Source organism: Diabrotica virgifera, chromosome 6 (assembly GCF_917563875.1).
Source record: "Diabrotica virgifera virgifera chromosome 6, PGI_DIABVI_V3a".
Taxonomy (NCBI): domain Eukaryota; kingdom Metazoa; phylum Arthropoda; class Insecta; order Coleoptera; family Chrysomelidae; genus Diabrotica; species Diabrotica virgifera.
Window position 1 is genome coordinate 52,590,071 of NC_065448.1, and position 17,068 is coordinate 52,607,138.

A 17,068-nucleotide genomic window follows, 5' to 3' on the forward strand; every position below is an offset into this window, starting at 1 on the left:
CTAAAAAAGCAAACGCGAAAAGATGTGGTGACTACCGAACCATTAGCTTGATGAGTCATGTTAAAGATATTTCTACGAATTTTGCACTCTAGGATGTACCAAAAAATAGAAGAACAGCTTGGTGATACACAGTTTGGATTCCGCAATAACCTTGGGACCAGAGAAGCACTGTTTAGTATTCAGGTTATGGTACAGAGATGCAGAGATGTCGGACATCCGGTTTATATGTGTTTCATTGACTTTGAGAAGGCCTTTGATCGGGTAAAACATACGGAAATGATTGCTATTCTTCAGAAAGTGGGTATTGATGATAAAGACCTACGCATTATCAAAAATCTTTACTGGCATCAACGTGCAAACATCAGGATTGGCTGGGACACGTCTGAAGAACTTCAAATACGAAGAGGAGTAAGGCAGGGCTGCATTTTGTCCCTACTAATATTTAACATCTATTCCGAGTTTGTTTTCAATAAAGCAGTGGATAATGCTCAATGTGGTATCAAAATGAATGGCGTCAATATTAATAATTTGAGATATGCGGATGACACGGTGTTAATTGCGAGCAATTATGAAGAACTTCAACATCTGATTAATAGGATTACCACAACGTGTGATGAATATGGACTCAAGCTAAACACCGCAAAGACCAAGGTGATGGTTGTCAGTAAGACGCCAATACAACCGGAAGTAGTAACAGCTTATGGTGAACAATTAGAGAGAACTAACAGTATCACCTACCTGGGTTGTAATCTAAATGAGAACTGGGACATGAGCAAAGAAATTAGAATACGTATAGAGAAGGCCAGAGCTGCATTCTTTAAGATAAAGAAACTTTTATGTGGAAACAACATTACTTTGAATCTTAAAATTAGATTAGTGAGATGTTATGTGTTCTCTACTCTTTTGTACGGTGTCGAAGGTTGGACTTTAACAGATACTCTTCTCAAGAAATTGGAAGCCTTTGAAATTTGGGTATACCGAAGAATCCTACGAATAAGTTGGGTGGATAGAGTTCGTAACGAAGTTGTTTTGCACCGGATGGGAAAAGTCACAGAAGTCGTCAGAACAGTTAAAAATCGAAAACTTGAATATTTTGGCCATGTTATGCGACACCCAGAGAGATATAATATACTCCATTTAATAATACAAGGCAAGGTAGACGGAAGAAGAGGGCCAGGTCGAAGAAGAACGTCATGGCTTAAAAACCTGAGAGAATGGTATAACAGATCCTCTGCATCCCTTTTCCGAGCTGCCGTTAACAAAATTGCTATAGCCAATTTGATAGCCAACGTTCGATAATCGAGCACGGCACATGAAGAAGAAGAAGTAAGTTTACAATATCTTAGGCGACAAATTGGAATGTAACAATAGCGGAGATAAAAGCTTAGGCCATTTGAGGGAAACGATAGGAAAGTATGATCTAGGCGGGAAAAGTGATCGATATAATGAACACTATGTTCAAACATTTTCTTGTTTTCGCCCTTTTACAACTTAAAAATGCGAAAACCTTGAATTATACATGTCTGTCTGTCTGTCCATAAACACAACTCCTCCAAAGGTGCTATTAATAATATAATAGTCTCCCGTTTTATACCACTAACGCGGCATTGGGATTATAGCAGAGTAGTCTGCTATATCTAAGGCCTACGGTATAAAAGGAAGGTAACAGGGCAAGTGCTACGCTTCAACCGCCATTTATTACCCCTTGATTTACCCAAGGTACTCATTTTTATTCAGGTTGAGTCGACCTGGGGCCCTATAGACATTTTTTAAAAATGTGTAGATGTTCTCGCCGGCGCTGGGTTTTCGAACCCCGTTGAAGTCAGACATGCTACCACCTGAGCTATCTGGGCCCTCAAAGGTGCTATTAAAGGTGACAAATTTGACCTCGGACTTCCGGTTCCAGACTTACAACCGGAAGTACTGTTTTAAAGTTGCCGAAATAGTACAAGCGATATATTATTCAACGCGCCGTAGCATTACGAGGACATATAAATACTTCCAGTGTTTCACTTCCGTTTAAAGTTGTAACCGCAAATGCCACATTATAGTCGCAGAAATAGTACATCTGATATATCATTCGACGCGTATTGAAAAGTCGAGCTCGAATATTTAGTTCCGGTTTTAATGTCATTTGGACACGCACTGTATAATATCACATATGGTACATGCCCATACGTATACATAGGTCAGACAGGAGGAAAATTTAAAAAACGGATAACTGTACATGGAGTGAAAATGTCAACGGAAAAATAAAATATCCAAACAATTTAATTACACAGAACAAAAACACAATGAGAAAAGGCAGAAAGTATTAGGATTCAAATAAGATTTTAAAGTCTTATTTTGAGTATCTGGTTCATATATTATATCATTGAAACTTTTGAAATGATTGGTAACAACAAATATCTCAATTTTTAGTTTAAATAGGCCACCAATTCACACAAAACACAAAATCTATAAAAAATCAATGATAGGTTTACATGAGAAAACGAAAAGAAAGTAGTGTTGTATTTTTCTATTGTATATTTGTACAATTTCGTTTTATAAAAAAAAGTTTCAATATTGAATTCGTTTTAAAATTAACTTACAACAGTTTCATAAAAATACTAAATACATATATTGTTTAAAAAAATGACAAATGAAAGAGTGAGATACTGACAGTCCTCCGACGAACAAAACATTCCTCTTAACTTCGATGATACTTACAAATACCAAAACAAAAACAAAAATTTATCTTCTTAAACTCTACACTTTGTCACTTACGTAACTTAGAGAACTTGTTTTATAACCGTTTACCTTATTTTTCTTTAACTTCACGCCATCTGTATTTTTTTTGGAAGAATACCTTGGAAGATACTGAGAATCTTAAATCTGGGTACTTAGTCTTGGTCTTGGCAATTCTCCAAATACTGCATCGCCGTGTACACTCTTGGCGAGAGCTTTGATACTTGCTGCTATATCCAGGTTGTCTTCTTGTGGCTAAAATGAAAAATTCCATGATGTTTTATAATAAAATAGAAAATAAATCAAGCTACTACTACACAGAGTTTAAGACGAGTACAAGGGTCTTCCGATTTTAAATCGACACATATCGCCGCGTCGCAAGAACGTAGGCTTAAGTAAAAAAAGACGATTCTAGAGGAGAGGCATTTTAAAATTTTATGGATATAATTATGAGCGTAACTTCTAATAAGTTGTCACTTTAAAGAAATTACCTATACAATTTTGTTAGAAATATATCTAAATACAAACTGTGATAACTAGATAAATTTATAAAGTGTTTTTGAAGTTAAACTTCTTTACGATCGAGAGTGAAATTTTATAATTCCCTGGCGCATGCGCAGACAGACAGTATGTAGTTCGTTGCTAATCTTTCAAATTATGTATGTATCAGCGCAAATAAGTCATTAAAAGAATATATTAGTGTTTTTAGTAAATGTATTATTTATTATAATTTTTGTGTCTTTGGATTTGTCTTCCTCGGGAATAAAATATTTTATAATAATAGTAAGTATATTTACTTTAAATTTTAAAGTATTTTTATACTTCACTTGGTCTATTAAATTTGTCAGTATGTATGAGAAATCTTGTAACCTGTCAAAGCAAAGGGAGTATAGCTCAGTGGTAGAGCGTTCGTCCGGAGATCCAGAGGTCCCCGGTTCAAATCTTTGTGTTATCTAACTTTTTTTATTTTTGGTAGATATTGTTTTAATAAAAAATTTTGGAAAGTAGTAAGTAAAAATTAGTTTATTCTTTAAATAAAATACAAATAACCTGTTGAAAGTATATTTATTTCGTTGAAATCATATAATAGAAGTATAACTTCTTACGTGCGTACAAAGTACACACACATTCATTTTTGTTAACCCCTATTACATTTCTTTTTACAGTCTTTTTTCCTCAGAAACATTTACTTCAACTTTGTTAAAACGCTGGCCTAACTAAAAAAGGGTCCTTATTTTAGAGAGAATTTTCACAAAAACTAATCGTAAGTATAAGATCGGTCGTCCTTGACGAGAAATAAACACACAAATTGCTTCACATTCTGCGCTATTCTGCGGGGTAACTAACTTGGGTCTGTATTCATCCGAAAATGTTAAGTATTTAACTAACTTGGTGCCATCTCTTAGCGACTATTATTATTAACGTCATAGGTCTGTATTCACGCGATAGATACTTTTATTTTTAGTAGATCTGCATTAATAAGTCAATTTCGTCAAATTTTGACTTAGCCTAAGTTCTTGCGAAGCGGTGATATAATCAAAATACGTATTTTGAGAACGATTTCGGAAGTGGAAATCGAAACGTCAAAATAAATTTATTTTAAAGTAAAATTGTGGCTTATTCACTATGTGTGGATTATTCAAACTAATATTATTGGATTATGTGAGGTCATTAAGGCCATGCAGCATCTCCTAGTCAGGCCATGGAGTTGGGGTGTTTACATTGTAAAATGGCATGCACCCTACCCTCCGTGCTATGGCATGCTGGACGAGCCATACAGCCTGTAGTCAACACCACGAAGTATGAGCGGGAACAAAAAGTGTATTAATACTCATACGCTTATGAAACGCACCTGGCGAATCATAAGGGCCTTCACATTTTACTCTTTTTCAACTAGTCTTGAGTGAAATGTCTTTAATCTTTCCTATCGGCCTCTCTTGGCTACCTCTTCTTCTTCCGACCCCGAATGGCTATTAGGTTTCCGAGGGCAGACGGGTCACTATATTTCTTTCTACAACCTACCTGCTCTTCACCGAATGATTGCCGGTATAAGCAATCCCCCACTTACTGACCAACGGCTTCGGGCGGATGAGTTGGTAAGTGGCAGGGCACTCTTTTGTCCTGAGACTGAGAAATCGGTCTCGAAGGCGGATGAACCCTACAGAATGGTCAACGGTATAAGAATGCAGAAGGCAACGGGAAACCACTGCATTAAAGACTCATGGAGTATCCCTAGAAATCGTCATGGCTTACAGAAATGACAATCAACAACCTACTAATCATGGTTCTCGGATGCCAAGATTCGGCAGGGGAAGAAACAACAGCAACGACAGGGCTTCCCAGGCCGTTAGTCAGCGAAATTCCTGTTCCCTAAATATATACAAATACACCTACAAAATCGCTACATGGAATGTAAGAAGTATGTATGAACCTGGAAAACTGAGGAATATACAGCAAGAGATGATGCGACTAGATATCGATATATTAGGAATAAGCGATACAAGATGGGTCAGTTCTGGCGAACTCAATACAGACAATGGGCGAATCTATTACTCTGGAAGCAGCGACACCCAACACAGATATGGAGTTGCTATGATCCTCAGTGAAAAAGTAACGAGATCAGTAACAGGCTTTGTTCCGGTGTCCGAAAAAATTATAATGTTGCAATTATTGACAGCTCATGGAAAAATGAACCTAATTCAGATTTATGCGCCAACTGCTGACAAAAATGAAGAAGAAATAGAGAACTTTTATAGCGAACTTCAAAAAACATTACAGCTCACAGCATCTAGAGACATAACAGTGATCATGGGTGATTTCAATGCAAAAATTGGCGAAGGAAAATGCTACCCTAATGTAGGGCCATATGGACTTGGCGAACGAAATGACAGAGGGGATCGCCTAATAGAATTTTGCCAGGAACATAATGTTGTAGTCGCAAATACATTCTTTAAATTACCTTAGCGACGCCTTTATACATGGAAATCGCCAGCTGACAAAGACAACAAAATCGTCAGAAATCAAACTGACTACATCCTAATAAAGCACAGATATCGAAACTCAATTCAGGCAGTAAAGGCATATCCAGGAGCGGACGTATCTTCTGATCTCAGTCTTCTTATTGCTAGGTTTCAACTTCAACTAAAAAAGACGCAAAAAAGCCGCAACAACAATAAACTTAACATACAGAAACTTAAGTCAGAAGAAACAAAAGAAAATTTTAAACATGAAATCAACACAAATCTAGATAGAAACCCAAGAATAATTGCAGCGTAGAACAACAGTGGCAATTCTTCAAAACCTCTATATTAGAGGCAAGTAAGAAAGTACTTACAACAACCAAATGTAAGAAAGAAGAATGGATGACGGAGGAAATTCTAGAGTTGATGAATGAAAGAAGAAAAAACAAAACAATTAATAAGACTCGCTATAAACAGCTTCAAAACCAAATAAGAAGTAAAATTAGGGAGGCTAAAAAAACCTACTTCTCTGAAAAATGTAAAGAAATAGAAGAACTTCAAAACATATATGACAACTTCAACCTACATAAAAAAGTGAAAGAACTAGCCGGAATAGGAAATAGAAGAACCTCAAATATATTGCTCGACAAAAACGGAAATACTATAATGGAGACAGAACGAAAACTACGACGATGGAAAGAGTACATCGAGGAACTATTTCATGACCAGAGAGAAGCTAGTACATCCGTAGATAGCCAAACCGGAGATGTAGGCCCAGAGATATCCAAATCAGAGGTTAGTCAGGCAATAAACTCTATGAAAACCAATAAATCTGCTGGTCCAGATGAATTACCTAGCGAGCTGATAAAGTTGGTCAACGAGAAAAACCTGGACATAATAGTAGAACTGTTCAACGCTATCTATACTACGGGAATCATCCCTAGGGAAATGTGTACATCAGCATTTGTGTGTTTGCCAAAAAAAGTGAATGCCAAAGAATGCAGTGACTGGAGCTGGATATTAGTGACACTCAATATGGGTTCCGCAATGGAATGGGCACCAGAGAGGCATTATTCTCCTTCAACGTGCTGACACAGAGATGTTTGGATGTTAACCGTTCTCTTTACGTTTGTTTTATAGACTACAATAAAGCGTTTGATAAAGTAAAACATGACCGACTCATGGAAATTCTAAAAACTAAAAACCTAGATGAAAGAGATTTAAGACTAATAACACATCTCTATTACAATCAGCGAGCAATAGTAAGAATTAAAACAGAAACATCTGAAGAAATGGAAATAAAGAGAGGAGTCAGGCAAGGCTGCATACTATCACCTCTATTATTTAACGCTTATTCTGAAGAGGTAATGCGAGAAACTCTGGAAGATGAAACAGTCGGCATAAGAGTAAATGGAGTCTTAGTTAACAACATCAGATATGCAGATGATACAGTAATAATAGCCGATAATTTACAAGACCTGCAAATACTCATGAGTAAAATAGTAAGGTGTAGTAGGGAGTACGGACTCTCTCTCAATATCAAAAAGACAAAGTTTATGAAAATTAGTAAAAACAACCATAATACTAACGAAACCTTGATAGTAGAGGGCCAGCAGATCGAAAGAGTAAAAAAGTACACTTACTTACCTAGGGACACTTATAACCGAAAATAATGACTACACTGCAGAAATCAAAGTCAGAATCGAGAAAGCACGTTCTAATTTTATGAAAATGAAAAAGGTCCTATGTAGCAAAGATTTAACATTAGCTCTTAAAGTACGCCTAACAAAATGTTACGTATATAGTGTACTATACTATGGACTGGAATCATGGACGTTAAATGTAGAGACAATGAGACGACTTAACGCCTTTGAAATGTGGACGTATAGAAGAATTATGAGGGTTTCCTGGGTAGATAGAGTTACGAACAATGAAGTACTGAGAAGAATAGGTAAAGAGAAGGAAGTTGAACTGACAATTAAAGAAAGAAAACTACAGTACCTCGGACATGTGATGCGGGGCGAGAAGTATGGCATCCTGCGACTCATAATGCAGGGAAAGATAGATGGCAGAAGAAGCATCGGCAGAAGACGAATTTCATGGCTGAAGAACCTGAGAGAATGGTTTGGATGCAGCTCAAAACAACTATTTAGAGCTACTGCCTCAAAAATTAAAATAGCTATGATGATTGCCAACCTCCGTAGCACCTGAAGAAGAAGAAGCATCTCCATACTTCGACCTATAGAGATATTATGCCGTTTTTTCGTTGTTATAGAAACTACAGTTCTCACTGCCTGATTTACTAATTTTTTTGAGATGATACCTCAGGGGGCAGTGACCAGTGAGACGGCAAGTGACCATTTCTATATATTTTTTACTCATTTCAAGAAGGGGGTTTGTTGCAGTAGGTGACACTTTTATGAGCCTTTTTGCTTGCTTTGTCCTGGTGTGTTAGACCAATATAGTTGTAGTTGATTGAGATCCGGAGATCCTCTTTGATGTGGCTTTTCAATAGTGCGCAGAAGGGTTCTGGACCTTGGAATGGGGTATTAGCCCCTTCTTTTGCAAGGCTATCAGCTTCCTCATTTCCTGCAATTCCATTGTGACCTGGCACCCATATCAAAGTTACTTTGTTGCGTTCCCCCAGCTTCTCAATCTTAGATCCATCCGTATACCACACGAGTGAACCTTCTTCTAGTTCCGGTTCAACTTCTTCACCCATTTGGTGGTTTTTATTACCACTTCAAAGGGTGTTTCTGAATCGAATTTCACTGACATGGCATCTGTCAGCTTGTTCTTAGAATTCAATGGAATTTATTCCGAGATTTCTAGGTCGCCCACTAGATCTCTGGATTTTATGACTTGTGTCTGTCTCGGTTTTAAGGCGCTTGTCACTGCCTCCCTTCTTATGCAGAACTGCAAGGGACAGAGGTTCAGCATCGCATCAAGAGCCCCAGTGGGGCCTGTTGGTATTGCCCCTGCGATTCCCAGATAAGTTAGCCACTGTACTTTTTGCAGCTTGGCATTAGCTGTTGTTTGTTGTGTTTTTGGTCACCACACGAGTGATGCGTATTGACCAAAAAAGTAGGAAGTACTAGGATAAATATTATTGTAGAGGAGCGGTTCTCCTGCTTTACTCCTGGTCTGCGTTAACTTATCTTGAATTCCACTTTACCCTTGAATTTATTTGAATTTGGAAACTGAAAAGTGAATAGTAAAAGTAATAAAATTAACTTACAAGATCGTCCAGGTCTTCTGTAGATGGATTTCTGGCCTGCGATAAAAATGTTGGAATATTCATAGGCAATGATTTCGCTATACTACCTCTAGAGGGCCTATTTCTTGGCAGATTCGACCTTTCTTCTTTAGTATCTGAAATCGAATATTTAACATTAAAAGCACACCCTTTTAGTAGAACGTTATTGTAAGATTACCCGAATTACGTATAGAACGACCAGTTAAATAATCACTGGATTACTCAAAGTAGAGACTTTCATTACCCATTGAAAGCAATGATATTGAGACAAGCAATTGGACTTCGTAAATCCTAGGTTTTCACCCAACATGACAGAAAGTAGAACACGAAGTCGATATTTGAACTCTTCGTGTAACTTTGCGTTGATTGATATACGATTTTACTAATTTTGAGTCATTTTTGCCAAACTTCCGGTCATAACTTTTTAACCGGAAGTGATATAAAAATCGGAAGTATATACTTGTTCGAACTTTTACCACGCTGAGCAGATGAGTTGTGAATTATTTAAAATTCTCTCATCTTAATTTCCTCGGCATCCTGTATGATTTATAAATTTTGAAAATCTCAGGAGGTGTAACCAAAGAAAGTATTCCACCTGTTGTCAATCTGGTGGTATGGAGACGATATTTATTGTCGTTTTCTGTGCTACTTCGATTGATAACTTACTTTTTTTTTCGGTAGATGGCTCTAGTTCATCCGTGACATTTCTTTCTTTGCAATACGGAAAGGCCCAAAGTGTGATGCCTGAGGAAATCGGAGAGAAGAGGATATGGGACTACTGATGAGGAGGAAAAGACCTCCGAAACCCGTATAGACTCTTCCTGCACTCTCCGATTTAACAAGAGCATTATGCAGCTGCTGCATTTTCGTGTTGCAAAGAAATTGAAAATGTTTATACATTTTTTATACATTTGACCTTTTTTTGTTAAGGTCCGTCGAATATTGTATCGCTTGTAATATTTCGGCGACTTAAAAACAGTACTTCAGGTTGCTACTTTCAAACCGGAACGCCGAGATCAAATTTCTCGCCTTTAATACCATCTTTGGGTTACAAGCTCTCACTCTACACTGCAATTGTCATTCTATCTGTTCTAATAACGGAGGAGTTGTGTTGTTGATTATAGTTACTTTCGAGTATTCCTTACAAATCGTTACTTTTGTACAAAGTAATCATTTACAGTATTCGTTACTTTGATTACTATGATTACTTTTGTATTTGAGTACCGGTAATCATATCGAGAATCGTATTTCTCAGTAGGTAGGTTTGTATAGGTATTCTGATATAACAACGACCTTCACCAATCTGTTTAAGGGATAAAAATGCTTTGATTACTATGATTACTTTTGTTACTTTTGCATTTGAGTACCGGTAATCATATCGAGAAACGTATTTCTCAGTAGATAGGTATTCTGTATAGGTATTCCGATATAATAACGACCTTCACGAAGTACGAAGTAATCAGAGTAATCAAAGTAATCACAGTAGATACAATAGTCGTTACTCGCCTGTTACGATTGGTACGAAGTAATCAGAGTAATCAAAGTAATTAAAGTAGATATAATAGCCGTTACTCGCTCTAATACGATTGGTACAAAGTAATCAGAGTAATCAAAGTAATCAAAGTAGGTACAATAGTCGCTACTCGCTCTAATACGATTGGTATGAAGTAACGAAGTAATCAGAGTAATCAAAGTAATCAAAGTAGATACAATAGTCGTTACTAGCTCCGATACATTGGTACGAAGTAATCAGAGTAATCAAAGTAACGATTTGCCTCTCTGTATAGTAATCGTTACTTTCGGTATTCGTAAGTAACGATTACTTTGTAAGGAATAGTTACTTTTTCAACATCACTAGTTGACGGACGTAGATAGACAGACATTTGCTAATTCAAAATTGATATGGTATAGCTTAACAGCCCACAAACCAAACGTGTTGATGCCCAACTAAACCAGGCTTTGAGACCTTTGCTTTATCATATTAGGCACCATTAAGGCCACGCCACCGTACTGGCTACCAGCACTAAGCCACATAAGCCCCCCACACGCCCGCCGAGAACATGCCGTGGTTAATGAGTATAGAAAAATTAACGCCGATCCTGTGCTCCGCTCTCACGTTGGTATCAACGACAGAGACATAACGTCGGTCTATTTTTCAAAGGTCGTAACTTCTCAAAAATCATATTTTTACATTTTAGTGTTAATAGCTACTTTCAGCTGATCTCTACACGTCCAGAAGAAGCCGTATCTCCGAAAAAATTATAAAACCTTTAAAATCGCAATTATCAAAAGACCTATAGAAATCACCATCTGGTCTAAATTTTCATATGCCTTAACACCAATGCGTGCACGTGTTTTTTTATAGTCGATGTTGTTGAAAATGTCGTATCTCCTCAGTAAAATTAAGATTCTAGCCAGAAAAAGTCGTAACTCCTGCAATTAAATATTAAAATGTGAAAATGTATTATTTTTTTATTGAAAACTATACAAATATGCTTTTCTAGTTACAAAATGAATAAAACCATCCACAAAAATTAATATAATACAATTTTTCAGTTTTTTTGCTTCTCCTGTAAAATTAGAATTTTTGGAGTTACGACCTTTGAAAAATAGACCGACGATAAGTAGGCTTCGTTCAAGAAAAAACCCTCTCGATTCTGCAAAAATACTAAGTGAAAGGAATTTCAAGACAACCGACGGTTGGCGAGACGATTGGGAGCAGAATACACCGCCTGACACCCGGTATATGCCTTGTATTACAAACGAGCCAGAGGGTTTCAAGCAATTATTATTTACAATGTATTGTTATCTTTTTTTTTCTTTATTAACCGCATCAACTACTCAGAGTTATTAGCGGGAGAACATAATATACAGTTAATTACATTTGAACATACAATCGGGATTTGTACAATTAATATTACAATAAGTGGGTAGGTTTGGAGTACAATATTTTTTTAACTAATAACTAAAGTATGTAACTTGTCCGTATCTTAATACTAGACATATATAATATAAAAAAAATAATAAACTTCTTCACAGTTTGTTGAAAAGGCCAATATCCTTTAGATAATTGAAAAGGTTTTTCGGATTACAGTTATCTCCTAAAACATCTTATATATTTACAGGTATTGAATGTTTGTTTCTTTCATTAATAAATTTAGGACAATCTACCAAAATATGTGGTATGGATATATTACAGTTACAATGATCACATATAGGGTGATTTAATTTAGATATAATATGACCATGAGTTAGTCTGCTGTGTCCTATACGCAAACGAGTTATTTTAGCAAACAATCGGCGATCGATGTTTATCTCACACCATGAATGTGTTGTACGTTTAATAGTCTGTAGAAATGATTTTGATTGTTGCCATTTATTTCCCCATTCACTTAGCACTTTCTGTTTCACGAACGTTTTAAAATCGGTCACTGACACTGTATTCACTGTTATTGAAGATGCACTGTGTATTGCTTCACCGGCATAATGATCCACTTTTTCGTTGCCTTCCAAACCAGTATGTGATGGAACCCAAAAGAAGTGAATTTGCTGTTTTGCTTGGTTTATAAGGTGTAATTGATGTTGTATTAGCTGAACAATAGGATTACTGGTATAGAGCTGTTTTATTGAATGTAATGCACTAAGAGAATCAGTAATTATCAGAGTTTTTGAGATGTTAAGGTTGTTTACATGAATTAATGCTTGTAGAATCGAAAACAATTCTCCAGACAGAATACTGCTAGTGGATGATAGTTTAAATTGCAATATGGAATTTGGAGTGACAATTGCTGATCCTACACCATCACTGGTTTTGGATGCATCTGTATAGATGTGATAATAATCAGAAAAACATGAAAGTTTGTTAAGTGACTCTTGGTTTATTATTTTGTGAGTAGTTTCGAACTTATTATATTTGGTGAGAGTTAGATCACATTGTAAAGGGGGTAATGTCCATGATGGAAATTCAGTCGTGGTGGTTGACTTATCAAAGAATTTTGGAAAGTGAACACTATACGAGGATAGATACCTTCGAATTCTTTCATAGAATGGTATGTCTGTTCAGGTTTGTTTAATGTAAATATCTTTAAAACGGTCACCAATTGTATTATAAAGAGAGGGATGTGATTTTATTGATTGAATGCTTGATGCATAAGCTAACGATAGATATATTCTCCTAAATTTCAAAGGTGGTTCACCAGTTAAAAATTGTAAACTTTCAACAGGGCTAGTACGAAAAGCTCCAGTGGCTATTCTTAATGCTGTATTCTGTATAGTTTCAAGCTGAGCAAGTAATGTCTTCTTGGCAGAAGCGTAAACTATTGAAACATAATCAATCTTTGATCGTAGAAATGATTTGTAAATATGAATAAGGCTTTTAAAATCTGACCCCCAATTGTTGTTACACAGAGTTCGCAATAAAGTCAGACCAGTTTGACAAGTTTTCTTGATGTACATAATGTGCATTTTCCAAGAGAGTTTTTTATCGAAAAACATTCCTAAAAATTTTATATGGTCAACATATTCTAAGCTGTTTCCATATATTTGCAAATCTGGCTTTGTAGAATGTCGATTCTTTGAAAATAATATACATTTTGTTTTCGTCGTAGAAAATTGTACTCCCACTTGTTTTGACCAATTCTCAAGGTGGTTTAATGTACATTGTAGATTTTTTTGTATCCAGCGAATGTTTTTTCCTTTTTTATATAATACTAAGTCGTCAGCATATAATCTTGCTTTAACAAGTTTTGGTAGATTATCTAATATTTTGTTTATGGAAATCAAAAAAAGTGTTGAACTGATGACAGATCCTTGCGGAGTACCATTTTCTTGATTCTTTATACTGGATGTAATACCATTTACGCGTACTTTAAACTTCCTATTGTCTAAAAAGTTACGAATAAAATAAAGTATGTTACCTTTCACTCCCCAGTGACTTAATGTGTTTAAAATATCATACCTCCAAGCCATATCGAAAGCTTTATTTATGTCAACAAATACAGCAAGACATTCCTGTTTAATAGCAAAACTTTTATGTATTTCTGACTCTAAATCTATTAAATTATCCAAAGTTGACCTGTTTCTTCGAAATCCGCTTTGCTCATTAATTATTAAATTATTTTTGTCTAGAAACCACAACAACCTTTTATTTACCATGTTTTCTAATATTTTGCAGATTGTGTTGGTGAGGGAAATTGGTCGATATGCTTCAGGGTCAGTTCGTGTTTTGTTTGCTTTCAATAAAGGTATTACTATCGCCTCTGCCCATTTCGATGGAAATTCATGGCTATTCCAAATTTTGTTGTAGAAATCAAGGAGGTATAGTTTTGCGTTGTCTGGCAGATTTTGAAGAAAACTTACAGGAATTTCATCTGGTCCTGGTGCAGACTTTTTGGTAGTACGTAAGGAATGATTTAGTTCTTCTATTGTAAATGGTTTGTTAAGGGAGTTATCTTCCATGTCAATAACATCAATTAATTTCTGTTCTGTATGTATCTTAATGTTTAAAAAGTCTTTGGAGTAATTGTTGTTGCTACTATTTATTTCAAATTGCTTAGCAAAAAGCTCTGCAAATTCAACGTCAGATGATAATATGTGCTTGTTTTCATACAAGAATGGGATTTTTTTATAACTATTGCATCCAGATACTTTTCTGACCTTTTCCCATACAGTACCTATAGGCATAGAATTATTAATACTAGACAGAAATTCCTGCCAAGATTTTTTTCTACTTAATTTTGTCACATATCTAAATTGGGCTCGTAATTTTTTATACTCGATGGTGTTTTCTGTAGTTTTGCAACGCTTCATTTTGTTAAAAGAATTTTTATATTGTTTAATAGCTTGGCTACAATCTGCATTCCACCATGGAAGAGAAGTTCTTTTCAAAATTTTTGTTTTGCCTACGTGGATGTTAGCAGCAGTATATAATAATGATGTGAATGAATTTAATATTTCATCGATAGATTGATCTTTTGTAGTTTCTTCTAATGTTTGGTAATTTCGTTGGATATATGTTTTAAATGAATACCAATCTGCTTTCTTCAAGTTCCATTTTTTAGTCGGAGAGGTATTGCTCTTGTTGTCATTAATTGTCATAGAAATTTTAATAGGATAATGGTCGCTACCATATAAATATGGTATTACATCCCATGAAAGCTTTGGTGATAATACAGGATCGCAAATTGATAAATCAATAGCTGAGGAGGAACCCACGTGAATATTATATCGGGTTGGTTGCCCGTCGTTTAGGAGGTTCAAGTTTTTAGAAATTATCAAGTTTTCCAAGATTTTCCCTTTAGAGTTTGTTCCGAGAGATCCCCATATTGGATTGTGGCTATTGAAATCACCTACAATTATTCTCGGAGTTGGAATTTGATCCAATAAATCTGTAAGATCTGTTTCTGTTATTGATTGGTTTGGGGGAATATATATATTGCAAATACATATTTTTTGGGGAAATAGAACTGTTGCCGCTACTACTTCTAGACCACTCTTAATTTCTAAAAATTTTGATTCGTAATTTTGGTGTACATACATAGCGACTCCTCCACTAGCTATATTTGCATCCCTCCGATTTTTATAGTAACATTTATAATTTTTCATTTGGTAAGTATGCTGTCCTTTAAAATTCGTCTCCTGTATACATATAATGGATGGTATGATTTCCGAACATAAGTGTTTAAACATTTCAAAGTGAGTGTAAAACCCGTTTATATTCCGCTGTAGTATGCAATCCATTTTTATTATTATTATATATTTTTATTCTTGTGAAGACTCTATAGAACTATCAGAGTCCTCTAGAAATTGTTTTATGGCAGCTGGACTCAAGTTGAGTTGTTTCATTATTCTTTTTCGTATTCTAGTACTCCTGCTTTGTATGACTCGATCGGTATAGTATGGATGCATTTTTGACAATGTTTTCAAGAAGTCGTCAATATCTTCGGTGTATGTTTTCACTAGACTGACAAGGTCTTTATTCTCATATGCGTTTTCGAAAAAGTCTACCATCTGCTCAAAGTCCAATTTTAGTGTTTCTTCTTTAAATACAATTTTTGCTGGCTCTAGTAATTGTTCTAATTCATTATAAGTTTTTGGTTTCTTGGTGGGATTTGTGTTCAAAACGGTGAAAGGCTGTGCGAATACTTCAGCAGGGGGTGTGTTTGCATCTGAAAAGTTTCGTTTAGCACTTGTAATATCGGTTTCCATTGGTTTTTGGGGTGTGTTCTCGTTTTTTTTTCTTTATTCGAGTCATTTTTGTTAAGCTTTTCAGTTAATTTTGTCGTTTCTTTTGATAAAATAGGCATTGCAGTATGTGTTTCAGAAGTTGATGGGCTATTCTGATGTAAGATCGTATTGGGAGGATTTAGGTTTGATGATGAAATGTCATTGTAGTAGGTGTTTCAGAAGTTGATGGGCTATTCTGATGAAAGGTCGTATTGGGAGGATTTAAGTTTGATGATGTTTAACCCACCCAGTTTATCGAAAACCCACCCATACCAACCGCTACTTGCATGGCAACTCTCATCACCCACCTTCTCAAATTAATTCAGTCATTAATACTCTTGTCTCCAGATCAATTCGTCTTTCCGATGATGCAAGTAGATCTACTGAACTCTCTTCTTTAAAACAAGCCCTCATCCAAAACGGTTACCGCGAAAATCACATCGATAGGAGCATCCATAAACTTCAATCTCCTGCTCAATCACAACCCAAAGAGTCAGATCCTGATCATACGAAAGCTTTTCTTCCCTATATCAAAGGTGTTACTGACAAAATCGACAGAATTCTTAAGCCACGAGGAATAAAAACAGTATTTACCCCCCAACAAAAACTTTCATCTCTTGTCCGATCCGTCAAAGACAACATTCCAAATGAACAACACGGAGTTTATGAAATTCCTTGTGCAGACTGCCCCCGATCTTACATAGGACTAACCAATCGTAGAATCCATACATGCAGATTCGGTTGCCGGATATTCTTGAACAGCATAAGATGTTCTTTGGATTGACATTTTTTTCAATGGCTAAGAGGTATTCTTCTATTTTAGGAATTAATTATTCATCTAAGGAATTAAAAACAAGAGCTTGTTCTTTCAAAGGGAAAGCGGCAGGTTGTTGTTGCGTAA

At 35.8% G+C, this 17,068-nt stretch overlaps 1 protein-coding gene across 2 annotated transcripts in view; it reads right to left on the reverse strand.

Moving 5' to 3' along the window:
- Window positions 1-2,508: 2,508 nt before the first annotated feature.
- LOC114325907 (uncharacterized) overlaps window positions 2,509-17,068 on the reverse strand; it is a 169,595-nt gene continuing 155,035 nt past the window's right edge. For both annotated transcript variants that reach the window (XM_028274054.2, XM_050654159.1), the window contains exons 7-8: window positions 8,926-9,059; window positions 2,509-2,982 (exon numbers count right to left, since the gene is read on the reverse strand). In XM_028274054.2, the coding sequence (XP_028129855.2) occupies window positions 2,869-2,982; window positions 8,926-9,059 (248 nt within the window). In that variant the 3' untranslated portion in view covers window positions 2,509-2,868. The remainder of the gene's footprint in view (window positions 2,983-8,925; window positions 9,060-17,068) is intronic.